The 16,374-nt window shown below is 44.1% G+C and overlaps 1 protein-coding gene across 4 annotated transcripts in view; it reads right to left on the reverse strand.

The window, feature by feature from the left end:
* Positions 1–999: 999 nt before the first annotated feature.
* LOC126480991 (galectin-4-like) overlaps positions 1,000–16,374 on the reverse strand; it is a 140,486-nt gene continuing 125,111 nt past the window's right edge. For all 4 annotated transcript variants that reach the window (XM_050104434.1, XM_050104433.1, XM_050104430.1 and 1 more), the window contains one exon: positions 1,000–1,340. In XM_050104434.1, coding sequence (XP_049960391.1) covers positions 1,182–1,340 — 159 coding nt within the window. In that variant the 3' untranslated portion in view covers positions 1,000–1,181. The remainder of the gene's footprint in view (positions 1,341–16,374) is intronic.

Consider the following 16,374-nt stretch of genomic DNA (forward strand, 5'->3'; position numbering starts at 1 on the left):
CAGCAATGTGGCCAATGTCAACCTCAATTTTATAATTAATGAGACTGTCCAAAACATACTTTGTCTGCTACTATTACTGGATGATATTTTTTAGATATTTCCTCAAAGAGTCCAAATTACATGTGATATTGCTGAATACCCTACTACTCTTAAAAATGCCAGTTACACAGCAATGTTCCCAAGGAGGTCTGTACCAGCTCTGACATTCACCTCCTGTGAGCAATAAAATCTTCCTGGTCTTCATAAAACTTGCTTCCTGACTAAGTTTGCTTCTTATGCCCCGTACTGTTAAGACACAAAGTTTCAGCAAATATATAATGTATGCTCTGCACAAGTGATTCTCTCTCTCTCTCTCTCTCTCTCTCTCTCTCTCTCTCTCTCTCTCTCTCACTCACATTGCTTCCCACCAGATACTTTTGTTAATTCTCAGACTACCTGAATAAACCCCTACTTATTTTTCAAAGCTGTAAAGTCAATTTCTTAAAAGAATTTTCATTTCCTCTTTTATGTTTCTAGATTACCTGTTTCAATGTTCTCAAACATCAATGCACAGCACATGAGGACTGAGCTTTTTTTAAGTGGCAGCCTCCTACGCTGGACACGGACATGGATGCAGACGTTTGTTAAAACAAGTAATCTAGAAACATAAAAGTGTCTTTGTACAAAAATGGAACTTATTTTAAGAAATAAGTAAGAATGTTGTAAGTCACTAAAAATCATTTGAATTACTTAGTCTAAAAGGAATCAGTCACAGAGAGGTATGGGGAGTAAACTATGCAACAAGAAAAATTAATAGTTTATTTCAGATAAGTTAACTAAAACGAACTGACTTGGACATATTGCATTAATTAATGTTACATCCCATTACAGATGCAATCAGGGTAAATAAACTTAAGAATGATTTTGTGGTAATGCAGAATACAATTTGCAACATTACCTTGGAAGGAATAATATCCATTTTTGAAGTCCAAACAGGTAACAGGGGTTTTGGTTCAAAAATACCATGGCTACAAATTTATTTGGTACTCAACATTTTTACAAGTCTACAGATATATTACACATTAATATGGAAACAGGTTCTTGCGGGAATACTGAGACACTGAAATGCAACAACATGTTATATATAGACATTAAATAACCAGTTAACACACGTTACACAATGCACTTCCAAGCAGATGGCATTATTCTTCTTCACTGCTAGAGCTGCTGGAGGAGGAACTTGAATGGAAGCCATGGAACGCCTTCTTTGCAGCATATGCACCAATCCCAACACCAGCTATCGGCAATCCATACTTCAGAGCTTTCTTATAGGCTTTTTTATTTGATTTTGCTGCCTTCTTCTGAAATTGAGGAACAAAAATGGTTGGAAGGCAAATCCCAGTAATCAGTTAATTCTGAATGTTCAACAAGATAAGATGGAAAAAGAACCCTCAGGTCTAGAATTTGTCATAAAACAATGTGCTGTTTTATTGTGGTTATCACTAAAGGAGTCATTTCACAGCTTAGCACAGAATTTCAAAGCTGGTACCCACCTCAAGAAGACCAGTATTGAACTTCCATGGAAGTCTTGGTGAATGCTTAATTAGCCAGATTTTGATCTAAAGGTAAAGCTTTCTTCAAGCTGAATGCTGGTTTGAAGACTGTGATGCTTTATTGGGCATGGTTCAGTTGCAGGTGACATGCCACAGCCTTCCCTCGATGTTCAAACTGACTAAGGGTTCTGTGCATGGCCGAAAAAGGTTTGTGGTGCGTTTATCAGTATGTTGTCACAGAACAGCCATGGGCAGTCAACAAACATAAAGCTGAGCTTCAGGTCAACTCTTCAAGATCAAAAATTGATAACTATCAGTGAAGGTAGTTTCGGACATAAATATGCAAATTTCCATGCAAGAAGCCATATTTGTATACCACACAGTGGTGCACAACCAGAGTTTTCAGTCCACAGACTGCACCACTGAAATGATTAAATCACTGTGCAATAAGAAGTTTTTAAGCTCACAGACAAAAACCAACCAATCATCGCAAATGTAACTGAGCATTTATTGTGGAACAAGTAATGAAGGAACTGCAAGAAGCACTGCTTATTTCAGTGATAATAGATTCTTCCAGCCATGCGGACTACAAATAGGTTTCATTAGTGGTTAAAATTTACCATCTATATAAAGGAATCATAATGAGAGTGCTGAATTTAGTGAACTTCAGTGTTGACAGCGCACAGCATTTATCTTCCCTCTTTGAGGTGTAGGAAAAAAGGTTGTAGCTATTTCAGCTGACAACACAAAAACTAACTATGCAGAAAAGAAAAGGAAGTGGCAAGTAAAGAGTGAAAATAATTTAACAGGTGCAAGATGTCCTGCCCATATTGTGCACAATGCTGTCCAAGCTGGTGCAAGATGGCTGACACACTGCCATACTGGTCATAATTGGTAAAATCTGCCAACATTTCCATTTTTATTCTGCACATGTTAAAAAACTAAAATTATTCTATGAACAATTAGGTGGTATACAAAAAGCTTTTAGGTCAAAGTAAAACCAGACGTTTATTCCATGCACCTGTTGTTAAGAGTCATTTACGTTTTCCAGCATTAAAATTCTATTTCCTGTCTCTTGAAAAGTATCTTATCATCTTGAAGATATTTTTTTTCAAAAATCTGCTCTCCTCCATCATCCTTCAGTCCTTTCAATCCACTTCAGAATTTACTCCAACAATATTCTGTGCTTTGAAAAAATATAACAATAATTGAGTTTGTAGACAAAATAAAGTAATTCATAAAAATAAATACACTCTAAGACAAAGACAGTTGCATCAGAAGGACTTATCCAAATGCGATGGAAATCGTTAGATGTGATGTAGGTGTACAGACAAACAAATGATTACAGTTTAAGAAAACTAGGCTGATTGATTGTCAGGCTACAAATTGGGCAAGCCAATAATGAGTTGGTTCACCTCTGGCCTTTATGAAATCAGTTACTTGGCTTGGCACTGACTGACAGTTGTTGGATATCCTCTTGAGGGATATCATGCCAAATTCTATCCAATTGGCACAGTAGAGCACCAGAACCCAGAGCTGGTTGGAGGGTTCTGCCAATAACACTCCCAACATTCTTAGTTGAGGAGAGATCCAGCGACATTACCAGCCAAGGTAGGGCTTGGCAAGTACTAAGACAAGCAGCAGAAACTCTCACCGTGTGTGGGCGAGCATTATCCTGCTGAACTATAGGCCCAGGATGGATTGTTATGAAGGGTAAGAAAATGGGATGTAGAATATTGTCGACTTACCACTTTGCTGTGACGGGGCTCTGGATGACAGTTAAAGGGTTTCTGCTATGATGCAAAATTACACCACTGACCATGATTCCTGGTTGTCAGTCTCAGTTCAAAGGAGACCACCTCTGAAGACAATTCTACACCAGCCAATGAGATTCCAGGCTGAATGTGCTTGACAACATTGTAAATGGAATGGCCTTATTGGTGTACAGAGGTCAATGGTAGTTGGCACAATGAGCGCTGTGAGCTCAGCCCCTTTTCTGCTGGTTGCCTATTAAAGGTCCTTGTGATCAGTGAAGCAACAGTTGCACATCAGATTGACGAGTGCCTCTCTGACGATTGTTTGGTTCTCACATTCATTCGTGTGTCCAGGTCAACCGCTTACTTTTTGACAATGTGTTTGATCATGGTTCTACCATTCCTGCCAACATCAGCAAATAGCAGCATTGCTCCTATTCAAACATCAAACAATTCATCGATTACTCCAACTGGCTTCGCTGAGCCCAATTACATGTCCTTGCTCAAATGCTATCATCTGCATATATGGTTTACATGCCTGTCTGTGAGGCACAGTTAATGTCCAACTGAGTACACCAATGAAATTCAAAAAGACTTTACGCCCAGGTATTGACATGTCTCCTGCTTACTATCCTCGCCAGCTGCATGGTGGAATGCACTGCAACATCACACATTCATCCAATGACCATCAAAGTTTACTATTTTATATTTTCCAACAATACCTGTAATGAATATCAATTTGTGACCAATTTGCATAATTTCTTTGTGGAGAGGTTGTGGTGTGTGTGTTGTTTTTTTTTTTTTTTTTTTTTTTTTTTTTTTTTTTTTTTTTTTTTTTTTTTTTTTTTAATATGTAGCAAAACCGCACAAAAAATGAGGGGCTAGCAACACTTGGTCAGTTTAACAATATCACAACAGTTTTTCATGCCTGCATTGGTGGTGGTTGTTGGGACGTTTAAGGGGGGACTAAACAGCTAAGGTCATCAGTCCCCCATTCCAAAAACAGGCGAGACAGAAATGCACGAAACAGGTAAAACCCCAAGGGGAAGGAGACTCCCCCCCCCCCCCCCCAGGCCCTAAAAGAACACAAATGCGGTAACGAACACTACAGACACGAAGAGGACAGATGAACACCAGACAAAAGAAACAGAAGAAAAGAAGACGGCCGGAGACTGGTTGACTGACCACGACTACAAAAGAGGGAAAGAGTCAACCAACCGACTTCACACTAAAATCTGCAACCAAATATGAGAGACTCGAGGACAAGAGACACACAAAGGGAAAGGTGCAGGACCACTCTAAATGGAACCATAAAAAGGACCAGCACGGATAAAATGTAAAACACTGTCAGCCATGGAGGCATCGTCACACAAAATCAAAGGCAAGGTGCCCGGGAGATTAAAAGACTGCCGAAGGGTGCACAGTCGGGGACACTCCAATAAAATGTGGGCGACCGTCAGCCGGGACCCACACTGACACAGGGGGGGATCCTCCTGACGCAAAAGATGGCCGTGCGTCAGGTATGTATGGCCGATGCGCAGCCGACACGGGATAACAGAGTCCCTGCGAGAAGACCGCAGGGAGGAGCGCCACACATTGGTCGTCTCGTTGACAGCCCGCAGTTTATTAGGCGCCGTCATGCCTCGCCACTCAGCAGACCACACCCCAAGCACTTTACGGCGCAACACCAGCTGCTGATCGCGAGCTGTGAGGCCGATCTCCAAAGCTGGGGCGTCAATCGCCCCTCTGGCCAGCCTGTCAACACGTTCGTTCCCCGGGATGCCAACATGACCTGGCGTCCAAACCAAGACCACCGAACGACCAGAACGGGCAATGGCGGAAACAGACTCCTGAATAGAGGACACCAGAGGAGAAGAGGGATAGCAGCGGTCGATGGCCTGAAGGCTGCTCAGGGAGTCACTGCAGATGACGATGGACCTACCTGAGCAGAAACGCATATGCTCAAGAGCGCGCAAGATGGCCACCAGCTCTGCAGTAAAAATACTGCAGCCAGCCGGCAAGGAGCGTTGCTCAACATGGGCAGCATGAGCAAAAGCGTAGGCAGTGCGACCATCAACCAGGGAACCATCAGTGTAGACAGGCTCACAGCCCGGAAATGATTCGAGGAGCGCAAGAAAACGGCGATGGAGGGCCACAGGCGGAACCGAGTCCTTAGGTCCCTGTGCCAAATCCAGACGGACGGACGGCCGGGACAAACACCAGGGAGGCGTAGGTGTACGGACCTGGAAGGGAGGCAGAAGAGGGAATGACCCCAGTTCTGACAGCAGGGACTGGACACGGACAGCTACGGAAAGCCCAGACCTAGGTCGCCGTTCGGGCAGATGGAGGACCATGGCAGGGAAAAGCAGGCGACGATTGGGATGGCCTGGCGAGCAATGCACGTGGACAGCATAGTCAGCGAGCAGACGATGGCGGCGAATCCGCAGCGGGGGAACCCCGGCCTCCACCAGTAGACTATCCACGGGGCTAGTGCAAAAAGCACCAGTGGCAAGCCGAACCCCACAGTGGTGTATGGGGTCTAACAACTTCAACACTGAGGGTGACGCAGACCCATAGGCCGGGCTCCCATAATCAAGCCGGGACTGCACAAGGGCTCTGTACAATTGCAGCAGCGTGCAGCGATCTGCACCCCAAGACGTGTGGCTAAGGCAGCGGAGGGCGTTGAGGTGCCGCCAGCATTTTTGCTTCAGCTGAGTAACATGAGGAACCCATGTGAGCCGGGCATCAAACACGAGTCCCAAGAAGCGGCAAGTGTCCACCACTTCAAGCAGGTGGCCGTCGAGGTAAAGTTCAGGATGAGGGTGGACCGTCCGACGCCTGCAGAAGTGCGTAACTCGAGTCTTGGGTGCAGAGAACTGAAAACCATGAGTCAAAGCCCATGATGCTGCCTTGCGAACGGCGACTTGCAGCCTGCGGTCGGCGACTCCTGTAGTCGTGGAGCTAAATGAGATGCAGAAGTCGTCGGCATACAAAGAAGGAGACACCGACGACCTCACTGCTGCAGCCAGACCATTAATGGCCACTAGGAATAAGGAGACGCTCAATACTGAGCCCTGCGGGACCCCATTTTCCTGTATATAAGATGTACTAGAGGTGGCACCGACTTGCACCCGGAAAGAGCGGCGCAATAAAAAGCTTTGAAGAAAAGCCGGGAGCCGACCACGAAGACCCCACTCATGCAACGTGGCGAGAATGTGATGCCTCCATGTGGTGTCATACGCCTTCCGCAGATCGAAAAATACAACAACGAGATGCTGACGTCGGGCAAAGGCCGTACGGACAGCAGATTCCAGCCACACCAAATTGTCCACTGCAGACCGGCCCCGACAGAAGCCACCCTGGGATGGGGCGAGGAGACCGCGTGACTCAAGGACCCAACACAAACGCCGCCCCACCATACGTTCAAACAATTTGCTCAAAACGTTGGTGAGGGTAATGGGACGATAGCTGTCCACCGCCAGTGGGTCCGCACCAGGCTTCAAGATGGGGACAATAAGACCCTCTCGCCATTGCGACGGGAACACGCCCTCGCTCCAGATGCGGTTAAAGATGGTGAGGATGTGTCTCTGGCAGTCCCTGGAGAGATGCTTCAGCATCCGTGCGTGGATGCAGTCCGGTCCTGGTGCTGTATAAGGGCAATCGGTGAGGGCAGCGAGGAATTCCCTCTCGCTGAAAGGAGCATTGTATGTTTTAGAACGACGCGTGGGGAACGATAATGGCGTCTGCTCGGCCCGCTCCTTGAGAGAGCGAAAGGCGGGGGGATAAGTCGCAGTCGCAGAGCTCTCAGCAAAGTGCGCAGCAAGGTGTTCAGCAATGGCGGCAGCGTCCGTGCAGACAGCGCCGGCCAGGGAGATCCCAGGGACACCCGTAGGGGTCTGGGATCCATAAATCCGCCGGATCCGGGACCACACGAGCGAGGAGGTGACACGGGAGCCCAGGGATGAGACGTATCTCTCCCAGCACTCCTGCTTACACTGTGCAATAAGACGACGGGCGAAGGCACGGAGCCTCTTAAAGGCGATGAGGGTCTCCAGAGACGGGTGCCGCCTATGACGCTGGAGAGCCCGTCTACGGTCGCGAATAGCCTCAGCAATCTCCGGCGACCACCAGGGGACAGCCTTCCTCCGAGGGAGGCCAGAAGAGCGGGGGATGGCAGCCTCGGCCGCCGAAATGATTGACGTGGTTAAAACACGGACCACCTCGTCAATGTCACCCTGTGGGGAAGACTCAATGGTTGCAGCGGAAGTAAAAGCCGGCCAGTCAGCCCTGTGGAGAGCCCAGCGGGGCAGGTGCCCAGAAGAATGACACTGGGGCAGTGACAAATGGATGGGAAAATGGTCACTACCACACAGGTCAGGATGCACTCGCCAGTGGAGGGATGGGACAAGTCCAGGGCTACAAATAGAGAGATCGATGGCCGAGAACGAGCCATGGGCCACACTGAAATGCGTGGGAGCACCGGTGTTCAAGAGGCTAAGGTCGAGCTGAGCCAACACATGCTCCACGGCCCGACCGCGGTCATCGGAGACAGTCCCACCCCATAGAGGGTTGTGGGCATTGAAATCGCCCAGCAGCAAAAAAGGTGGCGGCAGTTGGGTCATCAGAGCAGCCAGGACATGCGGCGCGACAGCACCATCAGGTGGAAGGTAAATACTGCAGACGGTAATAGCCTGTGGCGTCCACACCCGAACAGCGACAGCCTCTAAAGCTGTTTGGAGAGGTACAAACTCGCTGTGAAGAGAGTTAAGGACATATATGCAGACGCCACCAGACACCCTTTCATAAGCTACCCGGTTCTTAAAATAACCCCGATAGCCACGGAGGGCGGGGGTTCGTATTGCTGGAAACCAAGTTTCCTGCAGAGCAATGCAAAGGAAAGGCTGATAGCTGAGAAGTTGGCGGAGCTCAGCTAGATGGTGGAAGAAACCGCTGCAGTTCCACTGGAGGATGGTATTGGCCATGGCTGGGAAAGGCGTGACGGGACGGGGAAGGCAGATTACGCTGCTGGGTCACCTGCTGCCTCCAAGTGAGCACCTGTGCCAGTGCTTTCCATGGCGTCGGAGGGACTGGCGAGATCGAGGTCCTCAGCGGACGCCAGGATCTCCACCTCGTCCTCAGACGCAGAGTTTGAAGGTTGCGGTGGGACAGGTGCCACCGCAATGTCAGGATGCTTGGGAGCCTTTTTCTTCAACTGCTTCGCACGCTGTGCCTTGGGTGGGTCTGGCTGGGAGGGCCCCACTGGGTCAGTCTCAGGGACGGACGACGACCGTGAAGCCCTATGACCAGCGACCGGTTGTTGTTTCAAAACTTTGCGGGTGTCCGCTTTGACACTGGGCAAAGCCTGGGAAGGGAGGGCCCCAAGGGACCCCTTCCTGGCTAGAGTAGCCGAAGAAGCCCTACGCTTCTCCGGCTGGGAAGGGGGGATGAATGTCCCCGATGGTTGGGGTGGTGTTGCTCCTGGAGTAGATGGAGCAACAGAGGGCGAAGTGCCCCCCACAACCAAGGGGGCCGGTTCATTGTGACATAGCTGAGAGGCAACAGTACGTGACGACACGGGAGAGGATCGGACCGCTGTTGCAGCAGCGGCATAGGTGGATGTCATGGGCACGGGATGTAGCCGCTCATATTTCCGCCTTGCCTCAGTGTAGGTCAGGCGGTCCAGGGTCTTATATTCCATTATCTTCCTTTCCTTCTGGAAGATCCGATAGTCCGGTGAGCAGGGGGAATGGTGTTCTCCACAGTTAACACAGATGGGAGGCGGAGCACATGGAGTATCAGGATGCGAAGGACGTCCGCAATCCCGACACGTGATGCTGGAAGCACAGCGAGATGACATGTGCCCGAAGTTCCAGCATTTAAAACACCACATCGGAGGAGGGATATATGGTTTCACATCACAACGGTAAACCATCACCTTAACCTTTTCGGGTAAGACATCACCCTCAAAGGCCAAGATGAAGGCACCGGTGGCTACCTGATTATCCCTCAGACCCCGATGGACGCACCGGACGAAGTGAACACCTCGTCGTTCGAGGTTGGCGCGTAATTCATCGTCGGACTGCAGAAGAAGATCCCTGTGGAATATAATACCCTGGACCATGTTGAGACTCTTATGCGGCGTGATGCTAACGGAAACATCCCCCAACTTGTCACAATGGAGCAACCTCCGTGACTGGGCAGAGGATGCCGTTTTGATGAGCACAGAACCAGAGCGCATCTTGGACAAGCCCTCCACCTCCCTGAACTTGTCCTCTAAATGCTCCACAAAAAACTGGGGCTTGGTCGACATGAACGATTCTCCATCAACCCGCGTACACACGAGGTACCGGGGGGAATATTCTCCACTGCCTTCTTTAGCAAGACGTTCCTCCCATGGAGTAGCTAGCGAGGGAAACGATCGCTGATCAAATTTCTTCCCGTTGAGGTTAGACCTCGATCGCTTAGAGACTGCTGGTGGAGGCCCACCAGCGATAGATGATGTACCACGCTTCATTGCGGGTCATCCGCCCTGATGCCACCTACTCCGACCAAGGGCCCTCCCCACGGGCGCCACCCAGCCACAGCAATAGCCACCTGGCAGGATGGCCATTGCCGGGAGTCCTGATGCCCCAGGGAGATGGGCATCTACTCCTTGGCAGACGTGGGAAGTGAACGGAGCAGGCATCAGTAGAGCGATCCCTGTGTTGTCAGGGGGCTACAACCAAGAGAGTACATGGCGGCCCCACCACAACGGACTGGCTACCGTGCTGGATGTTAGGTGACATGTGGTCCGTGGGCGTCGTCAGTGCAGAAAATGGCCCTGCACAGTGCTTGGCAGAAAGTGCACGCAGGAGCGCATCCATGCCCAAGTGATGGAGAGCGGGCAAGACTGCAATGCAAAGACGAATAAGATGGCGAAAGTTCTCAACACAACACGGACACAATGCACCAAGTAAGGCGCCCTTCCCCAATCGGCTCGCTCTTCGGAAAAATTTTGAGATATGGAGGTCAAACCCGACAGGGGACCATCACATAAGGCCGAAACGTTTGAGACTCCTTTTAGTCGCCTCTTACGACAGGCAAGAATACCGCGGGCCTATTCTAACCCCCGAACCCGCAGGGGGGCATGCCTGCATTCGATACATATGGAACTACTTCATCCCATAGACTGAATTGCGGTAAATAAAACCATCAACTGGATTAGTGTATAATTGTGTAAAATTTAGTGTCATGGACTTCACTGTGGATGAGGGATGTCTCCACAACATCCTTTCTTCCAGGAACGTTAGTCCCGCAAGGTATGTAGGAGAATTTCTATTAAGTTTGGAAAGCAGGAGATGTACTGGCTAAAGTAAAGCTGTGAGGATGGGTTGTGAGTATTACTTGGGTAGCTCAAGTGAGTAACCTAGATGCCACTAAATGTATTTCTTGTAGATTTCGAGTTGAGCACACTGTCATATAGATTTTTTCAGCACCTGCATGATGGAATAGGTTTCAGATGCAAAACCCATGTGCAGTTGCAAATGCCGCTAACTACATGTTCTCCTCAGGAGCGAAGCCTGCTAAATGTCCAAGGTCTGCAAAACCTGCCCAGTTCTACAGGTATGGCAGTCACCGTCCCATGTCCAGATGCACACCACACCAACTGACATCAGACTTACCAATCTATACATTCAAACTTAGTTTCAGTTCATTGGAATTGAAGGCATATCTTACTTATTCACAGTTAGGTTGGCTGCACTGTAGCAAATGTGTACACAACAGTGAAGCTCTCACTGCCGATACATTTTTGAAATATACGCTGATAGTCACAGTTCAGCTGATCAGCAGGGTGCATGTTAACATATTTACATGCATTTTTTGAAGAAAATGAGTGATTTTTTGGACGGTTTAAATGCAGAAGACTGTACAAATGAAGTAGGGGTAATTGAAATAGTAGGAATTCTGCAAGAAATTGAACCTGTAGTAGTAGAAAATAACCAGAATGAGACTGAGGATGATGGTCTCCCCTGGGAAAGGAAGTGGCGTCCTGATCAGTGGGAAAAAATAAATAAACAAATAAATAAATAATAAAAATAAAAATGTTTCCAAAACAGTAAGGTAAGAACATGGAAAAATATTATTAAAGCAATGTTAGGCAATGAAAACTGTCCTGACACGAAAGGCTTACTGTAAGTAGCTGGTAACTGGCATTTCTAGATTCAAAAAGCCAAAAAAATTATTTTCACAAAAAGCAAGAACAAGAAGATTTGTCTCGTTCATGGAGAGCTCTTCTACAATTTTGAAGCTGGAGAGAGGAAGAACATCCCGAAGAAGGGAAAAAATTTCAGCACAGGAAATGCCCAACCCCAATCACAGCAGGTGTAGAACTCTCAGAAGCTAAACTTGAAGATGTCAAAAAGTGTTTAGAGCTCCACTTTAGTGAAGACTGGGTGACCAATGACAAACTCAAATTCTACACTGAGGTGTTACACAAGCAGGAAGGCACTTCTAGAATCACTCCTGCCACTGCCAACCCTCAGAACGAGGAACAAGCCAGAAGTGATTTTGAGTTGATGGACGGTGTTGAGGTCAATGTCACTTAAAAGTAATTTTCAGCCAGTCTCAATTTCTAGAATTTTTTGTTGCTGTTTTAACTAAGATGCAACTTTCCACCACTTTTATAATTTTCTGAAATTTTATCAGTGTTTTAGTAAGATACAATTTGGAACTTACGGCATTTCCTACAATATGTTTTGATGTCAAAGCACGGTGGTGTATTTTTAAAAAAAAAAACACGAAGTTGAACATTTATTTCTGTTCTTTTTTTGACATTAAATAAGTCAGTTTTTCCTGGTAAAATAGTGCACCTTCATATCTTCGTATTTTTATATGCCAGTTTTGTAGAATTTTCAGACTTCTCTTTGAAATAAAAGTTAATCTGTTTATATGTGCAATAATTAAATTCCATCCTTCTGTCACTCCCAACATATTACCAAATAGCGGGGTTCGTAACTGAATGTTTGTTTCATAATTGGACGGATACATTTGCAAAACCTGCTAACTGTATAAATCGGGTGCAAAAACTGCTAAATCAACATTTTATTTATGATTTTAACATCTAAAACTTCAAGACAGATTTCAGCCATTAACAATGAGTAATTAATTATTTTTTATTTATTTTTGAAAAAGAAATAAAGTCTTTAATAGTTTAGATGGGATGAGTTTTTCATTATTACCTCAATTTTGCTTATCATACGGTTAGCAGCTTTTGCATCTGGGCTACTAAATTAGTAGAGCAGTTGCCCATAGAAGGCAAAGGTCATAGGTTCAATTCCTGGTCCTGCATACAGTTCTAACCTGCCAAGAAATTTCATATCAGTGCACACTCTGGTGCAGAGTGGAAAATTCATTCAGGTAACAAATTTCTGGAGCATGGAAGCAGTGGTGCACCCTAGTGTTAACTCATTCAGTCATTTGGTATCTCAGTCATTTGGTATCAAGTTCAACTTCACAGGCCAACTGAAGTCAGTATCTTAACTGATTGTATAAAAGTGTCTATTGCTAGAAGATGACACACAATGAGATGAAAAATGACGCAAATACAGACTTAATAAATTACAGTAAATGACATACTGGAAAACTATTACATTATAGGCTTAATCCTGTTTTTATGTCATGTAAATGATTTACCCTTAAGTATAACTTCCCATTCAGTTTTATTTGCTGATGACACATCTGTACTCATTGAAAGTGAAACCACAGAACAAATTCTTCAAAGAGAAACTAATACCCTATACAGCTTAGAGCAATAATTTGATCTAAATGGGATAATAAAGTCTACTGATTTCACTGGGGGTGCTGGGTGAAATATAACTAAACAGAAAAAATATGAGTATCCTGATCAACAGCAAAAGAATTGGCAAACTTCAGTTACTTTTCATTTCTTGCTACAGCAAAACCTGACTGTCTACCCAATCCAATTTTGTTAAATCTAGAAGCCAGTTTTTAGTGTTCTACGATTGTGAATGGATAATTTTGTGTATTAATTTCTTTGATGATTGTAAATTCTTTGCTGCTTATATTTGCACCATTAGGCACAACACCATCTTTGTCACTTATGCTAGACAATCGGCTAATAGTTTAGTTCAGTTTATAACCAGATATCAAGTGGCAAAAAAAGTGTTTTTTCATATAAATAGGCTTAAATTAAACATTCCAAATAAAAATAATTATCATGGCCATCAAATTTAAAGACAAATTAATCAATTCACAGTTTTAACATCAATACTGTTCTACATACATGACAGAGAAACAAGAAAAACTGTTTATCACAGCTACTTCAACTGTGATGTAAGATAAGGAATTATATTTTGGGGAAATACAAGCAGTGCAAATATAATATCATTAATACATAAAAACTATTATTAAAATATGTGTAATATTACACCTAGTGATTCTTGCTGACCACTATTTATGGAAATAAATATTTTAACTACTCTGTATATTTACATTTATGAACAGTTCACCTTTATGCATAACAGCTCAGAATTATTTTGTTAGTTCCTCTAAGAGACTCAAATGTCTAAATATAAATACTTTAGTTAAGACAGAACTGCTGTTCAGTACTTACCTCTAGGATTCGAAATATGTAGTACTGTCAGTAACACACATTTGAAAGTAAAAATAACACACACCCTAGCTCCCAGAATTAACAGTTTCCTTCCTGGGGGAGGGGGGGGGAGATATTCAATAAGATTAAAAAGTAAGTGAAAGGGGGGGGGGGGGGGATTATAAAATTCTTTGCCTGTGGACTCCAGCTGACCAATTTCCACTGAGATTATTGGGTGTTACAATTTTATAAGCAGCAGATAAACATAATGTGTGTGTTCTGACTACATTTACCATTTTTAATTGTTATCAAGGCTTAATTACAATCAATATAAATTAACTTTACATAAAATATCTGAAATATAATTAAATTTTAAACACAGTAATACTGTGTACACATTTCGCTATGAGATAAGCAATATGCCAATCCTTCATCTGCAGCACTCATTGTCAATCTGAGGTTATGTTGTCTTGCGTAATACTTTTCCTTCCTCTTGTTGCACTGTCATGTAATAAATGGAAATTATTAAAATATTTTTTCCCTCTATACAGAAACTGAAATATGCCATCACCATTCTGAAAATTGATATAGCCTTTTACCTTATACATTAAAGAAGTTCTGTTACTTCTACAAACGTTACTTGCTAAACTAAAATTCTCTAGTGTTTTTAAGGATGTCAGTACAGACTTTTGCAAGCCAATGTTATTTTAGGCAGAGGACTATATTATTTCTCCCTTCTGACAGAAAAATCTGTAGATTATCAGCTTCAGTCTATCTGCCAATTATCAGTTTCAGTCTATCTGCCAGTTAGATGCTTTGTATGTAAAGTATTTCTGTTTAAGGGAATCAAAAATTTGCTTTTACTTTTACCTATAGTTTCAAGAACAGCTTATCACATATTTTTAATTCACACAACCAAGCTATGTGTGTGCCTGAACAAGACTTCTAATAAAGAGAATGACACTTAATGAATTATTCCTTTAGGCAGAAAGAACACGAACCTATGGTCAGCAAGGGCACCCGTTCCCGAGGACAAGGGTGGTCCGCAGCCCTGCCCTAGCTCTCTGGGAAAGGAAAAAAAAATATAGTGTGTATTCAGATGTTTTTCTTTCAAGAAAATGATTTCAAAGTCAGTATTATGCAGCTTTTTAAAGGGTTTGAGCTGGAACTTTTTTTATGAATACTCACAAGTCGCCATTTGTCTTTCAAAACATTAAAAATACTCCACAGCCTCCACCTCCTCCCCCCACAAACCACTGTATGGGTGCCCTTGATGGTCAGAAAAAAGTACAGGTACAAGTCTAGTAATAAATAAGAAAGAAGGAATGTAGGTAAGCTGTTATGAAGCTATTATGAGAAAAACAGTGATCACATTATCGCAGCCAAGAAAGATACAGATACAATCCCAATAACACTAATACAACTTTGTGTGACTACTAGATTTGCAGATGATGCAATTAAAAGAATGTACGATGAGATAAAAGAAATTATTCAGTAGCTGAGGAAGATGAAAATTTAATTGTGATTGGGGAGAGGAATTTTATAGTAGCCAAAGGAAGAGAAGGTAGAGTAGTACGACAACATGGACTGGGGGAAAGAAATGAAAGGGGAAGCCACCCAGTACAATTTTATACAGTGCACTATTCAATCATTGGTTTAAGAATTATATAAGAAGACTGTATATGTGGAAGAGCCACTGGAAGTTTCAAATAAATTTCATTTGGTAACACAGAGATTTCAAAATCAGATTTGAAACTGCAAAACACTTCCTGTGGATCTCATCATAGGTTTTCAGTTACGTGCTACAGGTTAAAAATAAAGACATTTCAAAATGTTAGGAAATTAAGGAAATGGGCCCAGGATAAATTAAAAGAACGAGAAGGTGTCAAGAGTTTCAGAGGGAGCATTAGGGAAAGACTGATTGACAAACAAGAGAAAGGAATCAACAGAAGGCGAATGGATAGCTTTGAGACGTGAAATAATCTGGCAGCAGAGCATAAATATGCAAAAAGACAAAGCCCAGTAGAAATCCTAGCATGACACAAGAACTACTGAAATTAATTGATGGAAGGAGAAAATTTAACAAGGCATCAAATCGAGAAGGAGACAAGTGGTAAAGACATCTAAAAAATGAGACTGACAGAAAGTGCAAAATGATAAAGCAGGAATGGCTAGAAGAGAAATGCGAAGCTGCATAAGCACTTCACTTACAGGAAAACTACAGAAATCTTCAGAAACAGCAAAGCAGCTGTGCGAATAAAAGAGCTCTGGCATCAAGCCAATATTGAACAACTAAGAAAAGGTTGAAAGTTGAAAGAAATATACAGAATGGCTATACAATGGAAACAGCTTCAAGAAAGTATTATGGAAGAGGAAGAGCAAAATAGATGATGTTGAGATGGGAAATATGATATTGTGAGAAGAAAATGACAGAGCACCGAAAGACTGAAGTCAAAACAAGGTCACTTGAGGAGTATGTTTCCTAAGAATTATTGAG

This window comes from Schistocerca serialis, chromosome 5, assembly GCF_023864345.2.
Source record: "Schistocerca serialis cubense isolate TAMUIC-IGC-003099 chromosome 5, iqSchSeri2.2, whole genome shotgun sequence".
NCBI classification, from domain to species: domain Eukaryota; kingdom Metazoa; phylum Arthropoda; class Insecta; order Orthoptera; family Acrididae; genus Schistocerca; species Schistocerca serialis.